The 18,391-nt window shown below is 52.6% G+C and overlaps 1 protein-coding gene across 6 annotated transcripts in view; it reads left to right on the top strand.

Moving 5' to 3' along the window:
• LOC105485666 (aquaporin 7) overlaps positions 1 to 18,391 on the top strand; it is a 19,496-nt gene extending 1,105 nt beyond the window's left edge. The window contains exons 2-8 of one of the 6 annotated variants that reach the window (XM_071077917.1): positions 294 to 344; positions 6,547 to 6,664; positions 15,680 to 15,803; positions 16,234 to 16,371; positions 16,579 to 16,697; positions 16,908 to 17,125; positions 17,543 to 18,391. In XM_071077917.1, coding sequence (XP_070934018.1) covers positions 319 to 344; positions 6,547 to 6,664; positions 15,680 to 15,803; positions 16,234 to 16,371; positions 16,579 to 16,697; positions 16,908 to 17,125; positions 17,543 to 17,663 — 864 coding nt within the window. In that variant the 5' untranslated portion in view covers positions 294 to 318 and the 3' untranslated portion in view covers positions 17,664 to 18,391. Of the gene's footprint in view, positions 1 to 293; positions 345 to 6,326; positions 6,431 to 6,546; positions 6,665 to 15,679; positions 15,804 to 16,233; positions 16,372 to 16,578; positions 16,698 to 16,907; positions 17,126 to 17,483 lie in introns of those variants that run through there. The other 5 variants (XM_011748003.3, XM_011748004.3, XM_011748002.3 and 2 more) reach the window with 5 other exon arrangements.

Here is an 18,391-nt window from a genome sequence, read left to right as displayed (position 1 = left end):
GCTGAGGGCATCTCCACAGTCCAAAGCTGGGCTGCAGATAGGGAAGGTCTGGAGGAGCGCTGGAGGGTCTGGCCTGGGGTTGGGGTCCTGGGGCCAGCATGGGTGGGTGGGGCTCCAGGGCGTCGCCTCATTGGCTGAGCACTGCTCCTCCCTCCCTGTTGCTTGGCTGGGTTAAGGGAGTGGCACTAGTAGGAGCTGCCCCAGGGCTTCTCCCCTGGGGGCCAAGGTCTGATAGAAGTGTGGGGCCAAGTTCTGTGTGCTCCAGCCATGGTGACCTCTCCTTGGCTCCTCAGCATCTACAAATCTGAAAGACAAAACATGGTTCAAACATCCAGGCACAGGCGGTAAGTACCCAACCCCCTTCTCCCCCTCTAGCCCCCTGTCCTCCACCCAGCCCACTTCAGTGCCCTTCCTGCTCCACCCTCAGCCTCTTCCTTGGGGTAGCTGTCCCCCCTCTACCTCCTCCTCCCCACCCACTCACTCGCCTCTGAGGTCCCAGAAGAAGAGCATCTTACACCTGTTGCCTGGGCTGGGTCCTAGGGTGAGGGGAGGCTCAGAAAGCCTTGGATGAGGGTCAAGGCATGCAGGTGGCCTTCAACTCAACCGAACTCAGCACCTCTCACCCTCTCAGGCTCCGTTGTCTTTGGGGTGAACAAGAACCAGTCCTTGCAATGGCCAAGGCCCTGCCTATGTAGTCCTTGTTAGCTTTCTGGCCTCCCCACTCCAGCCCCCTGCTTTCCCTCCTCCAGCCACACTGAGCCACACCGAGTTTCTTTTCTGTTTTTTTTTTTTTTTTTTTTTTTTTTTTTTGAGACAGAATCCAACTCTGTCCCCCAGGCTGGAGTGCAATGGCGCGATCTTGGCTCACTGCAACCTCCGCGTCCCGGGTTCAAGCGATTCTCTTGCCTCAGCCTTCTGAGGAGCTGGGATTACAGGATTATAGACACATACTACCACGTCCAGCTAATTTTTTTTTTTTTTTTTTGTATTTTTAGTAGAAATGGGGTTTCGCCATGTTGGCCAGGCTGCTCTTGAACTCCTGACCTCAGGTGATCCACCTGCCTCGGTCTCCCAAAAGGTTGGAATTACAGGCGTGAGCCACTGCACCCGGCCTCACACTGACTTTCTTTGCTTTCTTCAAATATCCTGGGAGTCCTCTGATGACTGTTTCCTCCACCTGAGGGGCTTTCTGCAGTTAACATACAGCCCACTCTCATCTCCTTCATGGCTTTGCTCCAACGCCACCTTTTCAACAAGGATTACTCTGACTGCCCTATTTGAAATCACATCCCATCTCCAGCCCCTGCAATCCCAATTCCCCTCTCCTTGCTCTGTTTTTTCCATACGAGCTGGTACCTTCTCTTATACAAATGTACTTGCTTATTACACTTCATTGCTGTCAGCTCCACATGAGCAGGGATATTGGCCTGTTGTACACTTGGAAGGAGAGAATGAATAATGCCCCTCTGTTGACATCACTGCCTCCAGCCTATGTCTCTCTCCAGGGCTTTAGATCCTGTTTCTAGAGACCCACTGGTGTCTCACAGGCAACTCAGCTCCTAGATGGAAACGGCCTCCTCCGCCCCCTGCAAGTTCACTCCTCCTGTGCTCTTGGCTCAGTCAGGGGCCCCCTTCTCCTCAGTTGCTCAAGCCAGAAGTCCAGGTCATATCCTTGATAATTCCCTCTCCCCTATGTCTCATATCCAGTCACCAATCTCCTAAAATATCTAGAATGTGCACAGCTTCCACCATTCTTTCTACCACCAGCCTACTCCCCCACGGCCATGTCAGGCCACCACCCGCCCATTCTTCAAAACCTCCTTCAGGCCCCACCTCCCACGCCTCCCCTGTGCTCCCCCAGTCCCAGGCTGCTTCTCTCTGCTGGTGTTGCCATTACCCATCTCTTCCATTAAACAGAGTGACCCAAGGGTGGAGAGTGGGTTTTAACTTTGTATTCCTGGTGCTTGACTCGTAAGTAGGTGCTCAACAAAAAAAAAATTTTTTTTCTTTTTTGAGACAGAGTCTTGCTCTGTTGCCCAGGCTGGAGTGCAGTGGTGCGATCTCGGCTCACTGCAACTTCTGCTTCTTGGGTTCAAGTGATTCTCACGTCTCAGCCACCCAGCTGGGATTACAGGTACCTGCCACCAAGCCCAGCTTTTTTTTTTTTTTTTTTTTTTTTTTAGTGGAAATGGGGTTTTGCCATGTTGGCCAGGCTGGTCTTGAACTCCTGACCTCAAGTGATCCACCTGCCTCGGCCTCCCAAAGTGTTGGGATTACAGGCGTGAACCACCATGCCTGGACAACAAATGTTTGTTGAATGAAGAAATGTTGGTTAGCAGGTTGAATTGTTGGCTTGTGGTTAGTTGGATAGTTTATGGTTGACCGGTTGATTCGATAATTAAATGAGTTAATAGCTGGTTAACAGGAGAATCAGTTAGTTGTTTTTTGATAGATTAGTCAAAGGGTTAGTAAGCCACCGGGCGTGGTGGCTCACACCTGAATTCCCAGCACCTTGGGAGGCTGAGGCGGGAGGATTGCTTGAGTCCAGGAGTTTGGGACCAGCTTGGGCAACATGGCAAAACCCCATCTCTACAAAAAATAGAAAAAAAATAGCCGGGCATGGTGGCGTGCTCCTGTAGTCCCCGCTACTTGGGAGGCTGAGGTGGCAGGATCGCTTGAACCCTGGGAAGTCTAGGCTGCAGTGAGCTGGGACTGTGCCACTGCACTCCAGCCTGGGCGACAGAGTGAGACCCTGTCTCAAAAAAGGAAAGAAAAAGAAAATAAACAAGCGTTAGTGAGTTGTTAGCTATTTAGTTCCTTGGTTAGCAGATTACTTAGGGGATCTGGTTGGCTGTCAGTTCCTTGCTTTGTAGGCTGGCTTTCTTGGGCCCGTCTTCTTAGTCTGTACCCTCTCCTTGAGCTCTGTCGTCTGTGTCCATGGCTCAGAGGACCATCTGTGATTTGCTGACCTCCACATGTGTCTGTAAGTGAGACCACATGACCAGCTGCCTCCTCACTGGCCATCCCACCCAGGTGTCCAGCGGGCTTCTCACACTCAGCATGTCCAGAAAGGGCCTCCTCGTCCGTTCTCCCGCAGCTTCTCTGCTGCGCCCCACACTAGTCATTCCGCTGCCCTAGCCAGGACCTGAGGGCATCGCTGAGCTGCCCCGCTCCCTTCCCTCTCTAACTGAACACCAATCCTGTCAGCTTGACTGTGCTCTTGTGGCCGTTGGCACTGCCATCTCTGTGGCGCAGGCTGCCACCACTTCTCTACTCGTCTGTGGAGAAGCTGATGCTCACCCTGCCTTAACTCCACTTCCTCCATCCTGGCCTCCACAGGGGAGGCAGCTCTCTTGCTGAAATCCTCCAGTTGGCCCATGGCCCTCTGGTAGAGTTCAGACTCCCTAATGTGGGCCATGGGGCCTTCTGCCACCTGGCCCTGGCCCCTCTCTGCCCATCTCATGCCACCTCCACTCCTCTGTGGCCAGCCCATTCCTGCACATTGGATACTGCCTTAGCTGCAGGCCTTTGCACGTGGCAGTCCTATGCCCAGAATGATCCCTGCCTCCCTGGAGGCTCCTTTACCCGCCAGCCTTCTTTTCTTGACCTAGATTTCCCTTTCTCTGGGAGCCTCCTACCCCCTCCTCTAGGCCATTCACTTCCTGCACATGCCCCATGGTGCCCCTCTTCCAGCTGGGGCAGTGCTCATCACACTGCACAGTAATTGCTCAATCGATTGCTTTTCTTCCCACGGGCTGGGATCATACCAGTGTCCCTTACTGCAGCGCCTGAACATTCTACGCGTAGTAGATTCAAGAAATCTTGAGTTCATTGGCTGGTCGGTGGTTATCTGTTGCTTACTGTGTCTTGCCTGCTGTGTGGTGATGAGGAAGTAGCCAGGCTTCCAGGATCCTCTTGGTGTTCTTGGCTTTCTGCTCTGTCCACTTCTCTCCCCTCTTCTGTGGTTGCCTCCAACACTGGAGCTGGGGTTAGATGGGGGCCAGTGGAGGGTCACCTCACCCTGCTAGGGAGAGTAGCAGCATTCCTCGGGACTCCTAAATTCCCCTGGCCTCACAGCAGCAAAAAGTAAGCAGAGGGAATGAGAGATGTCCAGGCATGGAATAAAACATCTTCCACTTTTCAGCTGAGACCCTCTGTTCATAGCTCACCCATCCCAGTCCTTGCTCTATTCCTTGCCCCAGAAAAACAAAACCAGGGATGAATAGATGGAGGGGGATGCAGAGTTGCGTGGATAATCCACTGGTCCCCATCGAACTCCAGCTCCCATGCAGCATCGTATAGGGGTCTCATTATCCCATGGCCAGCCTCCTCAGCCCTGAAGAAGAGACCCTGCCAAGGCAAGCAACAGCCCAAAGACAGTCCTGGGAAGGTACCATAGAAGCAGGGGAAAGGTGGACAGAGCAGGAAACCCAGAACACCAAGGGAATCCTGGAAGCCTGGCTCCTTTCTCATCAGCACACAGCAGGCAACGCCCAGCCAGTGAACCAAAGATTTATTGAATCTACTATGCCTACTGTGTTCAGGCACTGCAGTGAAGGAAACTGGTATGATCCCAGCCCTTAGGAAGAAAAACAGTTAATTAATTAAGCTTTTTTTTTTTTTTTTTTTTTTTTTGGGAGACAGGGTCTCACTCTGTCACCCATGCTGGAGTGCAGTGGTGTGATCTCAGCTCACTGCAACCTCTGCCTTCCAGGCTCAAGCAATCTTCTCACCTCAGCCTCCCCAGTAGCTGGGACCACAGGCATGCACCACCACACCTAATTTTTTTTTTTTTAATAGAGATAAGGTTTTGTCGTGCTGCCCAGGCTGGTCTTGAACTCCTGGGCTCAAGTGATCAGCTTGCCTCAGCTAGTCCTGGGATTACAGGCGTGAGCCACTGTGCCTGGCCTAATTGAGCAATTACATTGCAGTGTGATGAGCATTGCCCCAGCTGAAAGAGTGGGCACCACGGGGCATGTGGAGGAAGTGAATGGCCTAGAGGAGGGGGTAGGCCGCTCTCCCAGAGAAAGGGAAATTTAGGTCAAGGAAAGAAGGCTGGCAGGTAAAGGAGCCTCTGGGGACGCAGGGGACCATTTTGGGCGTAGGACTGGCATGCGCAAAGGCCTGCAGCTAAGGCAGTACGTGATGTGCAAGGATGGGCTGGCCAGAGGAGTTGAGGGGCTGGTGTCAGCTTCTGGGCATGCAGACAGTGAGAGAGCAGAGTGACTAGTCTAAACAAGCACTAAGGCCACACTTAGAGGTATCTGTATCCCTCTTCTTCCCCCCCACTTTTTTTTCTTTTTTTGAGACGGAGTCTCCCTCTTGTTGCCCAGGCTGGAATGCAGTGGTGAGATCTTGGCTCACCGAAATCTCCGCCTCCCGTGTTCAAGCGATTCTCCTGCCTCAGCCTCTGAAGTAGCTGGGATTACAGGCATGTGCCACCATGCCTGGCTTATTTTGTATTTTTTAGTAGAGATGGGGTTTCTCCATGTTGGTCAGGCTGGTCTCGAACTCCCCACCTCAGGTGATCTGCCCACCGTGGCATCCCAAAGTGCTGGGATTATAGGCATGAGCCACTGGGACTGGCCCCTCTTCTTCCTCTTTATCCTCCATCCCCACCCCACCACCTTCCCCAAACTCCAGTCCTATACCTCTCCCTATACGCAGATTTGGGACCTGTTACTCACTGTTTCATCTACCTGTCCATCTAATTGTGCACTTCACTAAATATATATTAAGTGCCAGGCACTTTGGGAAGCTTTGAGGATCTAGTTGAGAGTAAGACAGATTCCCCAGTTTTCACTCATTCAACAAATATTTATTGTACATCTACTACGGCCTGGCATTGTACTAGGCACTGAAGATACACCAGGAAGTAAGATCCAGTCCTTCCTTTTCTCCCTCCCTCCCTCTTGATCATTCATTCATTCACTCACTCTCTCACAAACCTCTGTTTGCACTGACCTGGTTGCAGAGCCTGGTGCATTTTGCTGACCCCTTCATCTTTGACAGAACCTGGTACATGTTTCAGTGCTCAGTGCTGTTTATAGAGCTCGGCAGCAGACTTTGTCACACCTCATGCTGTTTGTAGAGTGCCTCACTGTTGCCAGGCCCTGGCCTGTGACCCCAAAGTTCTGGCTCTAGCAGATAGGCAGACAGACAGATGGATAGACATAGACAACTGAGCTCCACTTTCCAGTCTGCTCTCTCCTACCCTGCTTTTTTCCCAGAGACTTGTTGGCATCATGGATCGCACTTTCAGCTCCCCACCTGCCCCTCTGCAAAGTGGTTTCATTAGTGTGTCATTTTTACTGGTCCAGTCCCAACTAGAAGGAGCATGGCCTGGCTGTCTACCCCGTTCCTCTCCATGTCCCCATGGCTCTCAAGTGTCTCCAATTCCAGCTGTCCCAGCTGCCCTGGGCAAGAGGAGGTGTGTGTGGTGAGGCTGCTGGGTTACCCATTAACTCAGTTGTGAGTTGAAGAGCCGATGGGCAGCAGGCAGACTTGAGTCTCCTTTCTGTCCATGGGCTCGGGTCACTGTCTCAGGTCCACCCGTGGCTCCAAAATGGTCTCCTGGTCCGTGATGGCAAAGATCCAGGAAATACTGCATAAGAAGATGGTGCGAGAGTTCCTGGCCGAGTTCATGAGCACGTATGTCATGATGGTGAGTGGGTGGGCAGCATGAAGTGGGTGGGGCTCCACCAGGGCCATCCATGACCCTCTCCCCATGCTGACCCTGTAAGTCACATTGTCCATTCCTTGCCTCTGAGCTGGGAGCCAGGGGAAGCAGCAGAGGAAAGTAAAGAGGTGGGGGGCCTTTCTCATCAAGTCTATTTGGACAGAAAGGCTCATAATATGTGGGGGTCGAATGAAACCATGCACTGGGGTATCAGGGGCATGGCTGGAAATGGGGAGAAGGGAAACCCAGGGTGAAGAGATTGAAGAGGCCCAGGTGCAGTGGCTCATGCCTGTAATCCCAGCACTTTGGGAGGCTGAGGCAGGTGGATCACCTGAGGTCAGGAGTTTGAAACCTGTCTGGCCAACATGGTGAAACCCCGTCTCTACTAAAAATACAAAAGTTAGCTGGGCATGGTGGTGGACGCCTGTAATCTCAGCTATTCAGAGGCTGAGGCAGGAGAATCACTTGAACCTAGAAGGCAGAGGTTGGAGTGAGCTGAAATCACATCATTGCACTCCAGTTTGGGCGACAGGAGTGAAATTCTGTCTCAAAAAAGAAAGAAAGAAAGAAAGAAAGATATTGGCTGGGCGCGGTGGCTCAAGCCTGTAATCCCAGCACTTTGGGAGGCCGAGACAGGCGGATCACGAGGTCAGGAGATCGAGACCATCCTGGCTAACACAGTGAAACCCGGTCTCTACTAAAAAATACAAAAAACTAGCTGGGTGAGGTGGCGGACGCCTGTAGTCCCAGCTACTTGGGAGGCTGAGGCAGGAGAATGGCGTAAACCCGAGAGGCGGAGCTTGCAGTGAGCTGAGATCCAGCCACTGCATTCCAGCCTGGGCGACAGAGCGAGACTCTGTCTCAAAAAAAAGAAAAAAAAAGAAAGAGAGATATTGAAGAGAAACTTGATGATCAGGCTCTGAGAATGAATCCAGAGGGCACTGGGCGATGTTGAAGGCTGGCAAGCAGGGGAGTGACATGATCAGATTTGGATTTTAAAGGTAATTTTGGGTGCAGTGTGGAGCAAAAGCAGGACAGGCACGGCTGGCAAGAGGGAACCACTTAAGAGGCTGTTTCTGATCTGGGACAGAGAGAGGGTGATGACTGGTTTGGGGTTGGAGAAGAAAGCACGTGTTTGAGAGGGCTGTGGAAGATGGAACTGGGGAGACTCTGCCAGCAGAAGATGTGGGCAAAGCGCTGATGAGCTGTTCTGGAGCACGGGGCCCAGCACAGGGTGAGAGGCGAGATGCCCATGGGGAAATCCAGGAGATAGTTAAACACAGGCAAGGGGCTGGAGCTCAGGAGAGGCTTGGTCTGGAAGGAAAAAGTTGAAGTTCATCATAACACAGGTGGTGATTGTCGACATTGTCCAGAGAGAGTGTACAGAAAAAGAAAAGGATGGTTTGAGGACAGAGCCCTGAGGAATGAAGAGGTGCACGCAAAGGAGCCTGAGAAGGAATGGTCAGAGAGGTGGGAGGAGACCCAGAGCAGACTGTATGACAGAGGGGGGCAGTGGTTCCACCAGGAAGAAGCTGTCAGCAGATGGGCCACGCAAGGTGAGCACTGGCAAGAGGCCTTAGGGTTTGGCAACGTGGAGGCTGCTGGTAACCTTGACAAGGGCTCTTCTTTAGTGTGTGACTGGGACAGAATCCAGACTGCAGGCGGGATGTGAGGTTGCTCCCTCTCCACCTGCTTCAGCCCTGCCACTTACCACAGCGAGCCTCTGCCCTTAACACGACTGTAGCCATGTTTACTGCATCTTATGCAGGGTCCAGGTCTAGAAAAAGAAGGGGCAGCCTCTGGGAAGGGAAGCCAAGGCAGCCAGGTGCATGCTAGAGGAAGGTGGGGTGAGAGAGAATGTTTGTGTGTGTGGTAGCGCCCATGGATCTCAAGGGAGAGAGGAAATCAGAACACCAGGGTTCTTAGCCTGACCCTGCCAGTGAGTCACCGGTTGGCCTTGGGCAGGTCTCTCCCTGGCTTAAAGCCTGACTTCTCACTTATATTGTGTAGAATTAGGACTTCACGGGCTTTGGAGCTGTGTTTGAATCCTAGCTCTGTTATCTTCTAGCTGTGTGACCATCCACAAGTATCTTAACTGTTCACAAATTTACCTTTCTTGTTTTTGAGACAGGGTCTCACTCTGTCTCGTAGGATGCAGTGCAGTGGCACAATCTCGGCTCACTGCAGCCTCCACCTCCCATACTCACGTGACTCTCTTGCCTCAGCCTCCTGAGTAGCTGGGACTACAGGCTCGTACCACTGTGCTCAGCTAATTTTTCTATTTTTAGTAGAGATGGGGTTTCAGCCTGGGTTGGCCAGGCTGGTCTCGAACTCCTAAATTCAGGTGACCTGCCTGCGTTGGACTCCCAAAGTGCTGGCATTGCTGGCGTGAGTCACCTCACCCGGCCCACAGCTTTAGCTTCCTTATTGGTTAACAGGAACACTAACACCAAGCTGGAGGACTTGTGTGAAGAATGCCAAGTCTCAGCACCCAGTACACATGTGGTACCCATGTATTGGTTTCTTGTTATTAGGACAGGTGCTCTCAGCTGCTCTCTCCTCTCTGCCTCTGGCCCTCCCCTGCTCCTCTCTTACCTCCCCACCTGCTTTGGCTCCTGAGCTGTGAGGACAGCAGCTAGATCCTGTCCCTCCTTAATCCAGGGCAAAGTAATTCACTTATCACAAGACATTCCAGTCCCATGAGGGCTGTTAACCCTTGGAACCTCGGAGGCAGGAGGGTGTGTCCTCTGAGATCTGTTAGGGAAATAGGCACTGCCCACATGCTTGATACCTGCCCACATCTCTGTTTCTCTTCCTTTTATTGAGATTTTCATTGAGCACCTAACGCATCCCGGGCTCTGTGATGGGAAGCACCTTACGTGAAGCATCTTCCCAAATCCTTGCAATAGCCCTGTGAAGTAGGTACTATTATTATCCCAGTTTCACAGATGGGAAAACTGAGTCTCCTTGAGACTAAGCCTCTTGCCCAAGGTCACACTTTAAGTCAAGATTAAATCCAGTGCAGTCTAATATCACAGTCTTTTTTTTTTTTGAGATACAGTCTTGCTGTGTCATAGTGGTGCGATCTCGGCTCACTGCAACCTCCACCTCCCAAGTTCAAGCGATTCTTGTGCCTCAGCCTCCGGAGTAGCTGGAATTACAGGTGCACGCCACCATGCCCAGCCGATTTTTGTATTTTTAGGAGGGAGGAGGTTTCACCATGTCGTCAAGGCTGGTCTTGAACTCCTGACCTCAAGTGATCCTCCTGCCTCGGCCACCCAAAGTGCTGAGATTACAGGCATGAGTCACCGTGCCTGGCCTAATATCACAGTCTTGACCCTTAACCTCTATGCTCTGTCCCTTAGCTTAAATATGGCCAGCTTTTAAAGACTCTGGCTTGTCGATGCTCCCCCAGCCAGGGTAAGGTCCTCATTTTCAGGTAGTTCAAGACGCCTCTCTCGGCCTCAGTTTCCCCATCTATAGAGTGGGAGAAAAATTCTTGCTGTGCAGATTTGCTGTGAGAATTGAAGACAGTAGCGCTTTAAAAGAACTTTGTGAGGTGTAAGCCTATGTCGGACATTGTGTTGTTGTTATTTTTAGTTGCCAGGCTGTGCCAAGAAGTGAGGGCTTTTTTTTTTTTTTTTTTTTAAATATATATATAGGAATTTCAGTGAGTCACCAGGGTGAAGGTTTTGCCAAAAAGCTAGTGTGACCTTGGCCCCATTTACTGCAGCTGGGACGAGGGAAGCGGACTGATCCATGTTGCAGCTTCCAGGGGTGTTGCCCTTGGAGCTGGCCTCCTGGCTGTCAGGGAGACTTGGATGGGCTGGGCCACATTCACTGATCAGGGAGAGGAGGGGCTGGAGCCATCCGGGCCTGGAAAACCAGCCGTACACGTGAGCCATGGGGCAAGGGTTGTAGATCACATGCTACAGGGGCCAAGAGAGCGGCAACTCAGGGCGGTGGGGACTTTGGCTGGCTGCTGAGTGCCAATCTGTGCGAGGCTGTAGCTGCTGCCACTCCAGCTGACTGTTGCCATGGAGGGTGGAATGCAGGCCAGTGTTGCCTGAGCTGCTCATTTTTCAAGAGAGACGGAAACTTCTGTTCTTCAAAACCAAGTTATCTAAACAAAACCTGTGTGCTGGATGAATTAGGGCATGACTTGCCAGTTGGCAACCCTGACACAAGGAACCATGTGGGGTTCATTCGCTCACCCATTTTTTTTTTTTTTTTGAGACCGAGTCTCACCCTGTTGCCCAGGCTGGAGTGTAGTGGTGCCATCTCGGCTCACTGCTCTGCCTCTTGGGTTCAAGCGATTCTCCTGCCTCAGCCTCCCGAGTAGCTGGGATTACAGGTGTGTGCCACCACGCCTGGCTAATTTTTTGTATCTTTAGTAGAGAAGGGGTTTCACCATGTTGGCCAGGCAGGTCTTGAACTCCTGACCTCATGATCTGCCCACCTCGGCCTCCCAAAGTGCTGGGATTACACCACACCCGGCCTATGCTCATTCAGTATTTTTAGCACATGGTATTGGAGTGGGGGAAAGGCCATGGGGGCCCCTGTTTTCAGACCCTCCATGCCTGCTCCAGTCCCTCTACCTCCTTATCCTGCCAGCCTGTCAACCTGTCCTGGCCTCACTCCCCACTGCACCCACATCTGTTCCTGCCCTCCCCTGCTATACGTTATCTTGGATCTGAAGGCAGCCCAGCTCTGGGTTCCCCCTTTCTGTCCTGGGGCTTCTGAGGGACCCAGTGGGGCCTGCTCAACTGCCTCTCCCCCACCATATCTGGGCTATTTCACATGTTCTCAGACTTCCCCAAATCTGCTCTGTACTCTGACTTTATTTGTTTATTTATTTATTTATTTTATTTTATTTTTTAAAATAAGCAAATGGCTTGACAGGTAAAATAATCAACACTTCCTGTGGTGTTCACCTCACCCTCTTGTCCCTCTCACCACCAGACCCATTAACCACATATGTATCCACATATCACCCCTTGGCTGGGGTGGGGTCCTCTCCTTCCTGGAGGACCCCTCCACTTGTGCACCAATCCAGCTGTCCAGCCTACTCAGGTACTTCACACTGTCACTTTATTCTCTCCTTTATCTTCAGCCTGTCCCTCTCTCAGCCTATAAACATACCGAAGTTTCTCCACTGAAAACAACACAAAACGAAACCTCCCTCCCCTCACCCTGTCAGCCCCTTCGCGGATCCTGTTCTCTCTCCCCTGCTCCTCAGGCGACTTCTCAAAGAGGAGTCTACGCTGGTGCCTTTCACCTCTTTGCTGCCACCTCCTCACCTCTCCAGCTCTGGAACCGGGCTTCTGCCTCCACAGCTGGATGACGCAGTGCTCACCATGTTCCTAACGACTGCTGGATTGTCACATTCAAAAAAAAGCATGCTTTCTAGGCCTGTACGCACTTGACCTAGAAGCTCCATGCGACAGTGTGGACCGCACCTTCCTTGGGAAACTGTTTCTCCTCGGCATCCATGGCACATTCTCTCTCTGTTCCTCTCCCATTTCAACACCTGCTTCACAGGTGAGGTTTCCAGCGTCCACCCATGAGTGTGATGTGTGGCTCTACGGGCAGCCCCAGCTACCTTTTGGTTTTGTTTTTGTTTTTGATAAGGAGTCTTGCTCTGTCATCCAGGCTGGAGTGCAGTGGCTCGATCTTGGCTGACTGCAACCTCCGCCTCCCGGGTTCAAGCAATTCTCCTGTCTCAGCCTTCTGAGTAGCTGGGATTACAGGCGAGTGCCACCACGCCTGGCTAATTTGTGTATTATTAGTAGAGACGGGGTTTTGTCATGCTGGTCTTGAACTCCTAACCCAAAGTGATCTGTCCACCTCGGCCTCCCAAAGTGCTGGGATTGCAGGCGTGAGCCACCGCGCCTGGCCTGGTCTGCCTTCTTACCCTGTACCCCCTCCTGGGGCCTTCTCCACTGACGGCTTTGACTTCGGCCCTCATGTCCACAATTCTCCAGGTTTTCTCTTTCATCAACGCTAGAACAAAGCTCTCCAGGGGAAATACAATACAAGCCATCTATATAATTTAAATTTTTCTAGTATCCACATTGAAAAGGTAAAAAGCAACAGGTGAAATTAATTTTAATAATTAACCCATATATCCAAAATCCTATTTCAAGATGTAGTCAGTGTAAAATTATTAGGATATTCTGGCCAGGCATGGTGGCTCAAACCTGTAATCCCAGCACTCTGGGAGGCTGAGGTGAGAGGATTACTTGAGGCCAGGAGCTCGAGACCAGCCTGGGCAACATAGTGAAACCTCATCTCTACACAAAATAAATTGAAAGGCCGGGCGCGGTGACTCACGCCTGTAATCCCAGCACTTTGGGAGGCTGAGGTGGGTGGATCATGAGGTCAGGATATCGAGACCATCCTGGCTAACACGGTGAAACCCCATCTCTACTAAACCTATAAAAATTAGCCGGGCGTAGTGGCAGGTGCCTATAGTCCCAGCTGCTCAGGAGGCTGAGGCAGGAGAATGGCGTGAACCCGGGAAGCAGAGCTTGCGGTGAGTGGGAGATCGCGCCACTGCACTCTAGAGACTTTGTCTCAAAAAATAAATAAATAGAAAAAATTAGCTGGGGCCCGGCACAGTGGCTCATGCCTGTAATCCCAGCACTTTGGGAGGCTGACGCAGGCGATCATCTGAGGTCAGGTGTTTGAGACTAGCCTGGCCAACACGGTGAAACCCTGTCTCTACTAAAAATACAACAAAACAGCTGGGCATGGTGGCGTGCACCTATAACCTCAACTACTTGGGAGGCTGAGGCAGGGGAATCACTTGAACCAGGGAGTTGGAGGTTGCAGTGAGCCGAGATCGCACCACTGCACTCCAGCTTGGGCAACAGAGCAAGGCTCTGTCTCAAAAAAAAAAAAAAAAAAAAAAAAAAAAAAAATTGGCTGGGTGCCGTGGCACATGCCCATAGTCCTAACTACTTGGGAGACTGACGTGGGAGGATCATTTGAACCCAGGAGATGGAGGGTGCAATGAGCCCTGGTCACGGCACTGCACTCCAGCCTGGGTGATAGAGCAAAACCCTGTCTCAAAAATCAATCAATCAAACAAACAAACAAACAAACAAACAAGAGGCACGAGAGAGTAAGGCATGCGTGGAGCAGCGCAGTTGTTTGGTTTGAGGCCATCTGGCATAGGTAACTGCCTAGATTTAGTCCTGGCTCACCATGTACAGGCTGTGTGACCTTGGACAAGCCATTCAAGTTCTCTAAGCTTCAGGTTACTCAGCTGTCAAGTAGGGGAGAATAATAGTACCTAACTCATAACATTGGCGTGTAAGGGTTAAAGGAGGTGATCAGTATAACTTGCTGACATGTAGGCAGTGCTCAATAAATGGTTATTATTATTTAGTAGCAATACTATTGCTGAATGGAAAGAATATTGGGGCAGATATGAAACAGGCAGAAAGGATGAAATTATGCAGGGTCTTAAATGGTGGCCTACTGAGTTTGGACTTCATCCTAGAAGTGGAGGGGAGCCAGTGAGTGAGCCCGGGAAGACACGATGGGGTTTTTGTTAGGAAGGTCACTCTGGCTGCAAGGAGGAGGCTGGGTGAGGTTTCGGGAGAAGGTAAGCAGAGCTGATTGGGTGTTGGGGAGGATAGCGAGGAAGCTCCCATTTGCAACATCTGAGTTTCTGGCTCTGCCAACGGGGATGGGGAACATAGAGTGAGGAGCAGGTGTGCTGTGAGATGGCAAACCTTCAACAGAACCTGAGACGCCCGTGGAACACCAGGAGAGTTCCAGTGGGGATTTGCAAATAGGGATCTGGCTTCCCAGCGGAGATGATGGGAATTTTACTGCATCAAGCATAGCTGAAGCTGTCGATGTGGTAAAACCATGCCTGAAAAGACCTTTGGAAAATCAGGAGGTTGCTGGAGCCCTTGGAGAGAGCTTTGGTGTCTGTGACATGTGGAAGTGGAAGCCAGATTGACGAAGCGGTGCGAGGAAAGGGGTGAAGCAGCTGGACAGCGTGTTCTCTCATGCAGCCTGACGGAAACAGGAAGGGGGCATCCTGGAGAAGGACACAGGGCAGGGGTGGGACAGTTTGCTGGGAAGGATGAGATTCCAGTCTGTCGAAGCCAATCAATGGGAGGATGGAAGGTACTGGGGAGATGGAGGCCTCTGCAGAGGGAGAGGATAGCACAGAGCTAGGGCTGAAGGGAACAGTGGTTCTAGACTGAGGCTAATGGGCCTGAAGGTACGCCCCTTCCCCTGTGAAGGCAGTGTCATCTGAGGAGCCGTGAGGGATGGGCAAGCAGCAGCAGCTTGGAATGCTGCCTGGGGTCAGTGGAAATGAAGCTGAGGGCAAGACAGTTAGGACCCCACTGTTCCAGCATTGTGGAGGTTGGGGTGGAGGGTGTGTGTGTGTGTGTGTGTGTGTGTATGCGTGTGTGTGTATGCGTGTGGGTGTATGCGTGTGTGTATGCGTGTGTGTGTATGCGTGTGTGTGTGTATGCGTGTGTGTATGCGTGTGTGTGTGTGTGTATGTGTGTGTGTGTGTGTGTGTGTGTGTGTGTATGCAGGGAGGGGTTCCTGGCAGAGTCAGGCATGGATGGATTTGGAGGTCCCTTAAAGAAACTTCCTTCAGGCCAGCCTGAAGTGTGAGGGACTCTGAGAGGGTGCAATCCACGTCAGCCATCCCCTCCTCACAGCCCTGCCTTACCCCAAAACTTCAGGTAGGCCTGGGGCTGAGGTGCTTGGATGTCTGTCGTAAGAGCTTCTGACTGCCACTCCACCTGGCTCTCAGTGGCTCAGGTCTGAGAGGCCTCAGCAGGGGCAAGGAGAGGAGGCAGTAAGGAGGGAAGGCTCTGGGGGAAGAGGGCGTGGCAGAGGATTTTCGAGGCAACGCCAGGGAGGCCCAGGGCACGGGGGTGAGGAGCTAGAACTGAGCTCCGAGCCCTCCTCTGAGGTTGGGGCTTCTGGGCAGGCAGCCCCCTTAGAGACCCTCCCTTGTAGGTGTTCGGCCTTGGTTCCGTGGCCCATATGGTTCTAAATAAAAAATATGGGAGCTACCTTGGTGTCAACTTGGGTTTTGGCTTCGGAGTCACCATGGGAGTGCACGTGGCAGGCCACATCTCTGGTGAGTGAGCCCAGCCCCTGCCGGACCGGGCAAGACGAGGTGTCCCCAATAGGCTCTTTCCTGCCTGCCTCAGTCAGCCCCTTCGCCGGCACAATCAGTGCCTGAGCCTGGCCACTGGGCAGGAGGAAGTCTCCTCTGAACCCCGTGCCTATGACGTGTCTGCCCCAGATTCTTCCTGGGTCCCCCTGACCCACCATTTTCACTGGCTGGGTCATCTTAGGCAAGTCATCACCTTCTCTGTTCCTCAGTTTCCTTAACAGTGAAACGAAGACGGTGGCCCCGGCCTCACTGGGTGGTTGTGAGGGCTCAGTGAGAGAGCTCTGTCACGGAGCACGCTCTTATACACACTAGCCATCGTTGTTCTCAATACTGTTTGTCACTGTTGTTTGTTTTGCTCTCCCTCCCTGACACACTTGCCTGCTGCCCGCAGGGGCCCACATGAACGCAGCTGTGACCTTCGCTAACTGTGCACTGGGCCGTGTGCCCTGGAGGAAGTTTCCGGTCTATGTGCTGGGGCAGTTCCTGGGCTCCTTCCTGGCAGCTGCCACCATCTACACCCTCTTCTACAGTGAGTGTCCTGCCCAGGTGTCCGCCTCTGGCCTCAGCCGCCTCCTATGAAATATGGGCAGACTGGACCTCAGTGCCCTGATTAGTAAAAATAGCTGGGAGAAAAAAGCCCTGGAGCTCCCCCACCCTCTAACCTATAACCTCATTTCTGGGACCCCGGTGGGGCTTAGCTGGGGGCAGGTTCACACGACAGTCTGTGTCTCCGCAGCGGCCATTCTCCACTTTTCGGGTGGACAGCTGATGGTGACCGGTCCCGTCGCTACAGCTGGCATTTTTGCCACCTACCTTCCTGATCACATGACACTGTGGCGGGGCTTCCTGAATGAGGTCAGTGGTCCGGGATGAGTACCCCTCCCCCTGCCCTCCACCCCTGAGGACGGAGCCAGCAGGGAGCCCCTCCGGATAGACAGGACAAGAACTCTGGATGGAGACTGTACCGAGACGTGTCTGTGCTGGTGGGCTTGGATCTGGGGCACTGCCGAGGTCCTGTGGCTTGGGGAGCGGCCCAGGTGAGCTGCCACAGCATCTGCTCCTTAGGCGTGGCTGACCGGGATGCTCCAGCTGTGTCTCTTCGCCATCACGGACCAGGAGAACAACGCAGCACTGCCAGGAACACAGGCGCTGGTGATAGGCATCCTCGTGGTCATCATTGGGGTGTCCCTCGGTATGAACACAGGATATGCCATCAACCCGTCCCGGGACCTGCCCCCTCGCGTCTTCACCTTCATTGCTGGCTGGGGCAAAGAGGTCTTCAGGTACTGCCCCTGCCCAGGCCCATTCTTTCGAGTTTTTCTGTGGTTCCCCTGTGTGTTGAGGGGTGGCGGGTGATGTGAAGGGCAGCGCAGTAGGGTCCTGCTGAACCCCCAGGTGGCCTGGGGAGCAGGAGTGAGTCCCAACATTTCCCCAGGCCAGTACAGATACAGATCCTGCACCTGCACTGGGTGTCAACCTTGTCCCTGAATAGGGCTGAGGCTGACCGGGTCCCCGGGTTGGGGATGTTTCCTGGGGTAGCCTGGGGATGAATCCTCTGCTCAATCTGTCGTGGGCCGAGGTGGATGAGGGTGCTGTCCTGGGCATCAGCCCGCTCAGCAGGCCTCTGCCTCTTGCCTGCAGTGAAGGGGAGAACTGGTGGTGGGTGCCAGTGGTGGCACCACTTCTGGGTGCCTGTCTAGGTGGCATCATCTACCTGGTCTTCATTGGCTCCACCACCCCACGGGAACCCCTGAAATTGGAGGACTCTGTGGCGTACGAAGACCACGGGATAACCGTATTGCCCAAGATGGGATCTCATGAACCCACGATCTCTCCCCTCACCCCCGTCTCCGTGAGCCCTGCCAACAGATCTTCAGTCCACCCTGCCCCGCCCTTACATGAATCCATGGCCCTAGAGCACTTCTAAGGAGAGATTATTTGTGATCCCATCCCTTCCCCAATAAAGCAAGGCTTGTCCCACAGCAGTAGCCCCACTTCCTGGGGGCCTCCTGTGGTCAGGCTTCCCTCCTGGGTTCTTCCAGGAGCTCTAGGGCTATGTCTTAGCCCAAGGTGTAGAGGTGAGGCGCCTTGAGTCTTTCACGCCCTGGGAACTGGGGTGCCCCAGGGGGAGAACGGGGAAGAGCTGACCTGTGCCCTCAGTAGCAACAGGGTGAGACGAAAGAATGACAGAAACAGAATGAGGGATTTTCAGGCACGGGGGAAGGAAGGGCTGTTTTGGGGAAAGGACCGTAGCTGGCTGGTGGGGGGCCGGCTTTGGAAATACTTTGAAGCGATCCTGAGATTGGACTCTAGACTCTCCCCTGGTTCTTCCTTTCCCCGAGTTCTGGCCAGTTCTTGGACCAGACAAGGCAAGGCCCAAGAATGTAGATCAGAATTTTTTAGCCTTTTTTTTATTAGTGCCTTCCCTAGTAGTCTTCTAGATTTTTTTTCCTTAATCACATGAAATTTTAATATCACAGATATACTATATATCTATTTATGTGCTGTATATGTTCTGTGCTTTATACATAAAATAGAGTTAAGATTTT

The sequence above is a fragment of the Macaca nemestrina genome, chromosome 14 (assembly GCF_043159975.1).
Source record: "Macaca nemestrina isolate mMacNem1 chromosome 14, mMacNem.hap1, whole genome shotgun sequence".
NCBI classification, from domain to species: domain Eukaryota; kingdom Metazoa; phylum Chordata; class Mammalia; order Primates; family Cercopithecidae; genus Macaca; species Macaca nemestrina.
Note: the sequence above shows the minus strand (reverse complement) of the source record. Positions and strands in the feature narration are given on the sequence as shown.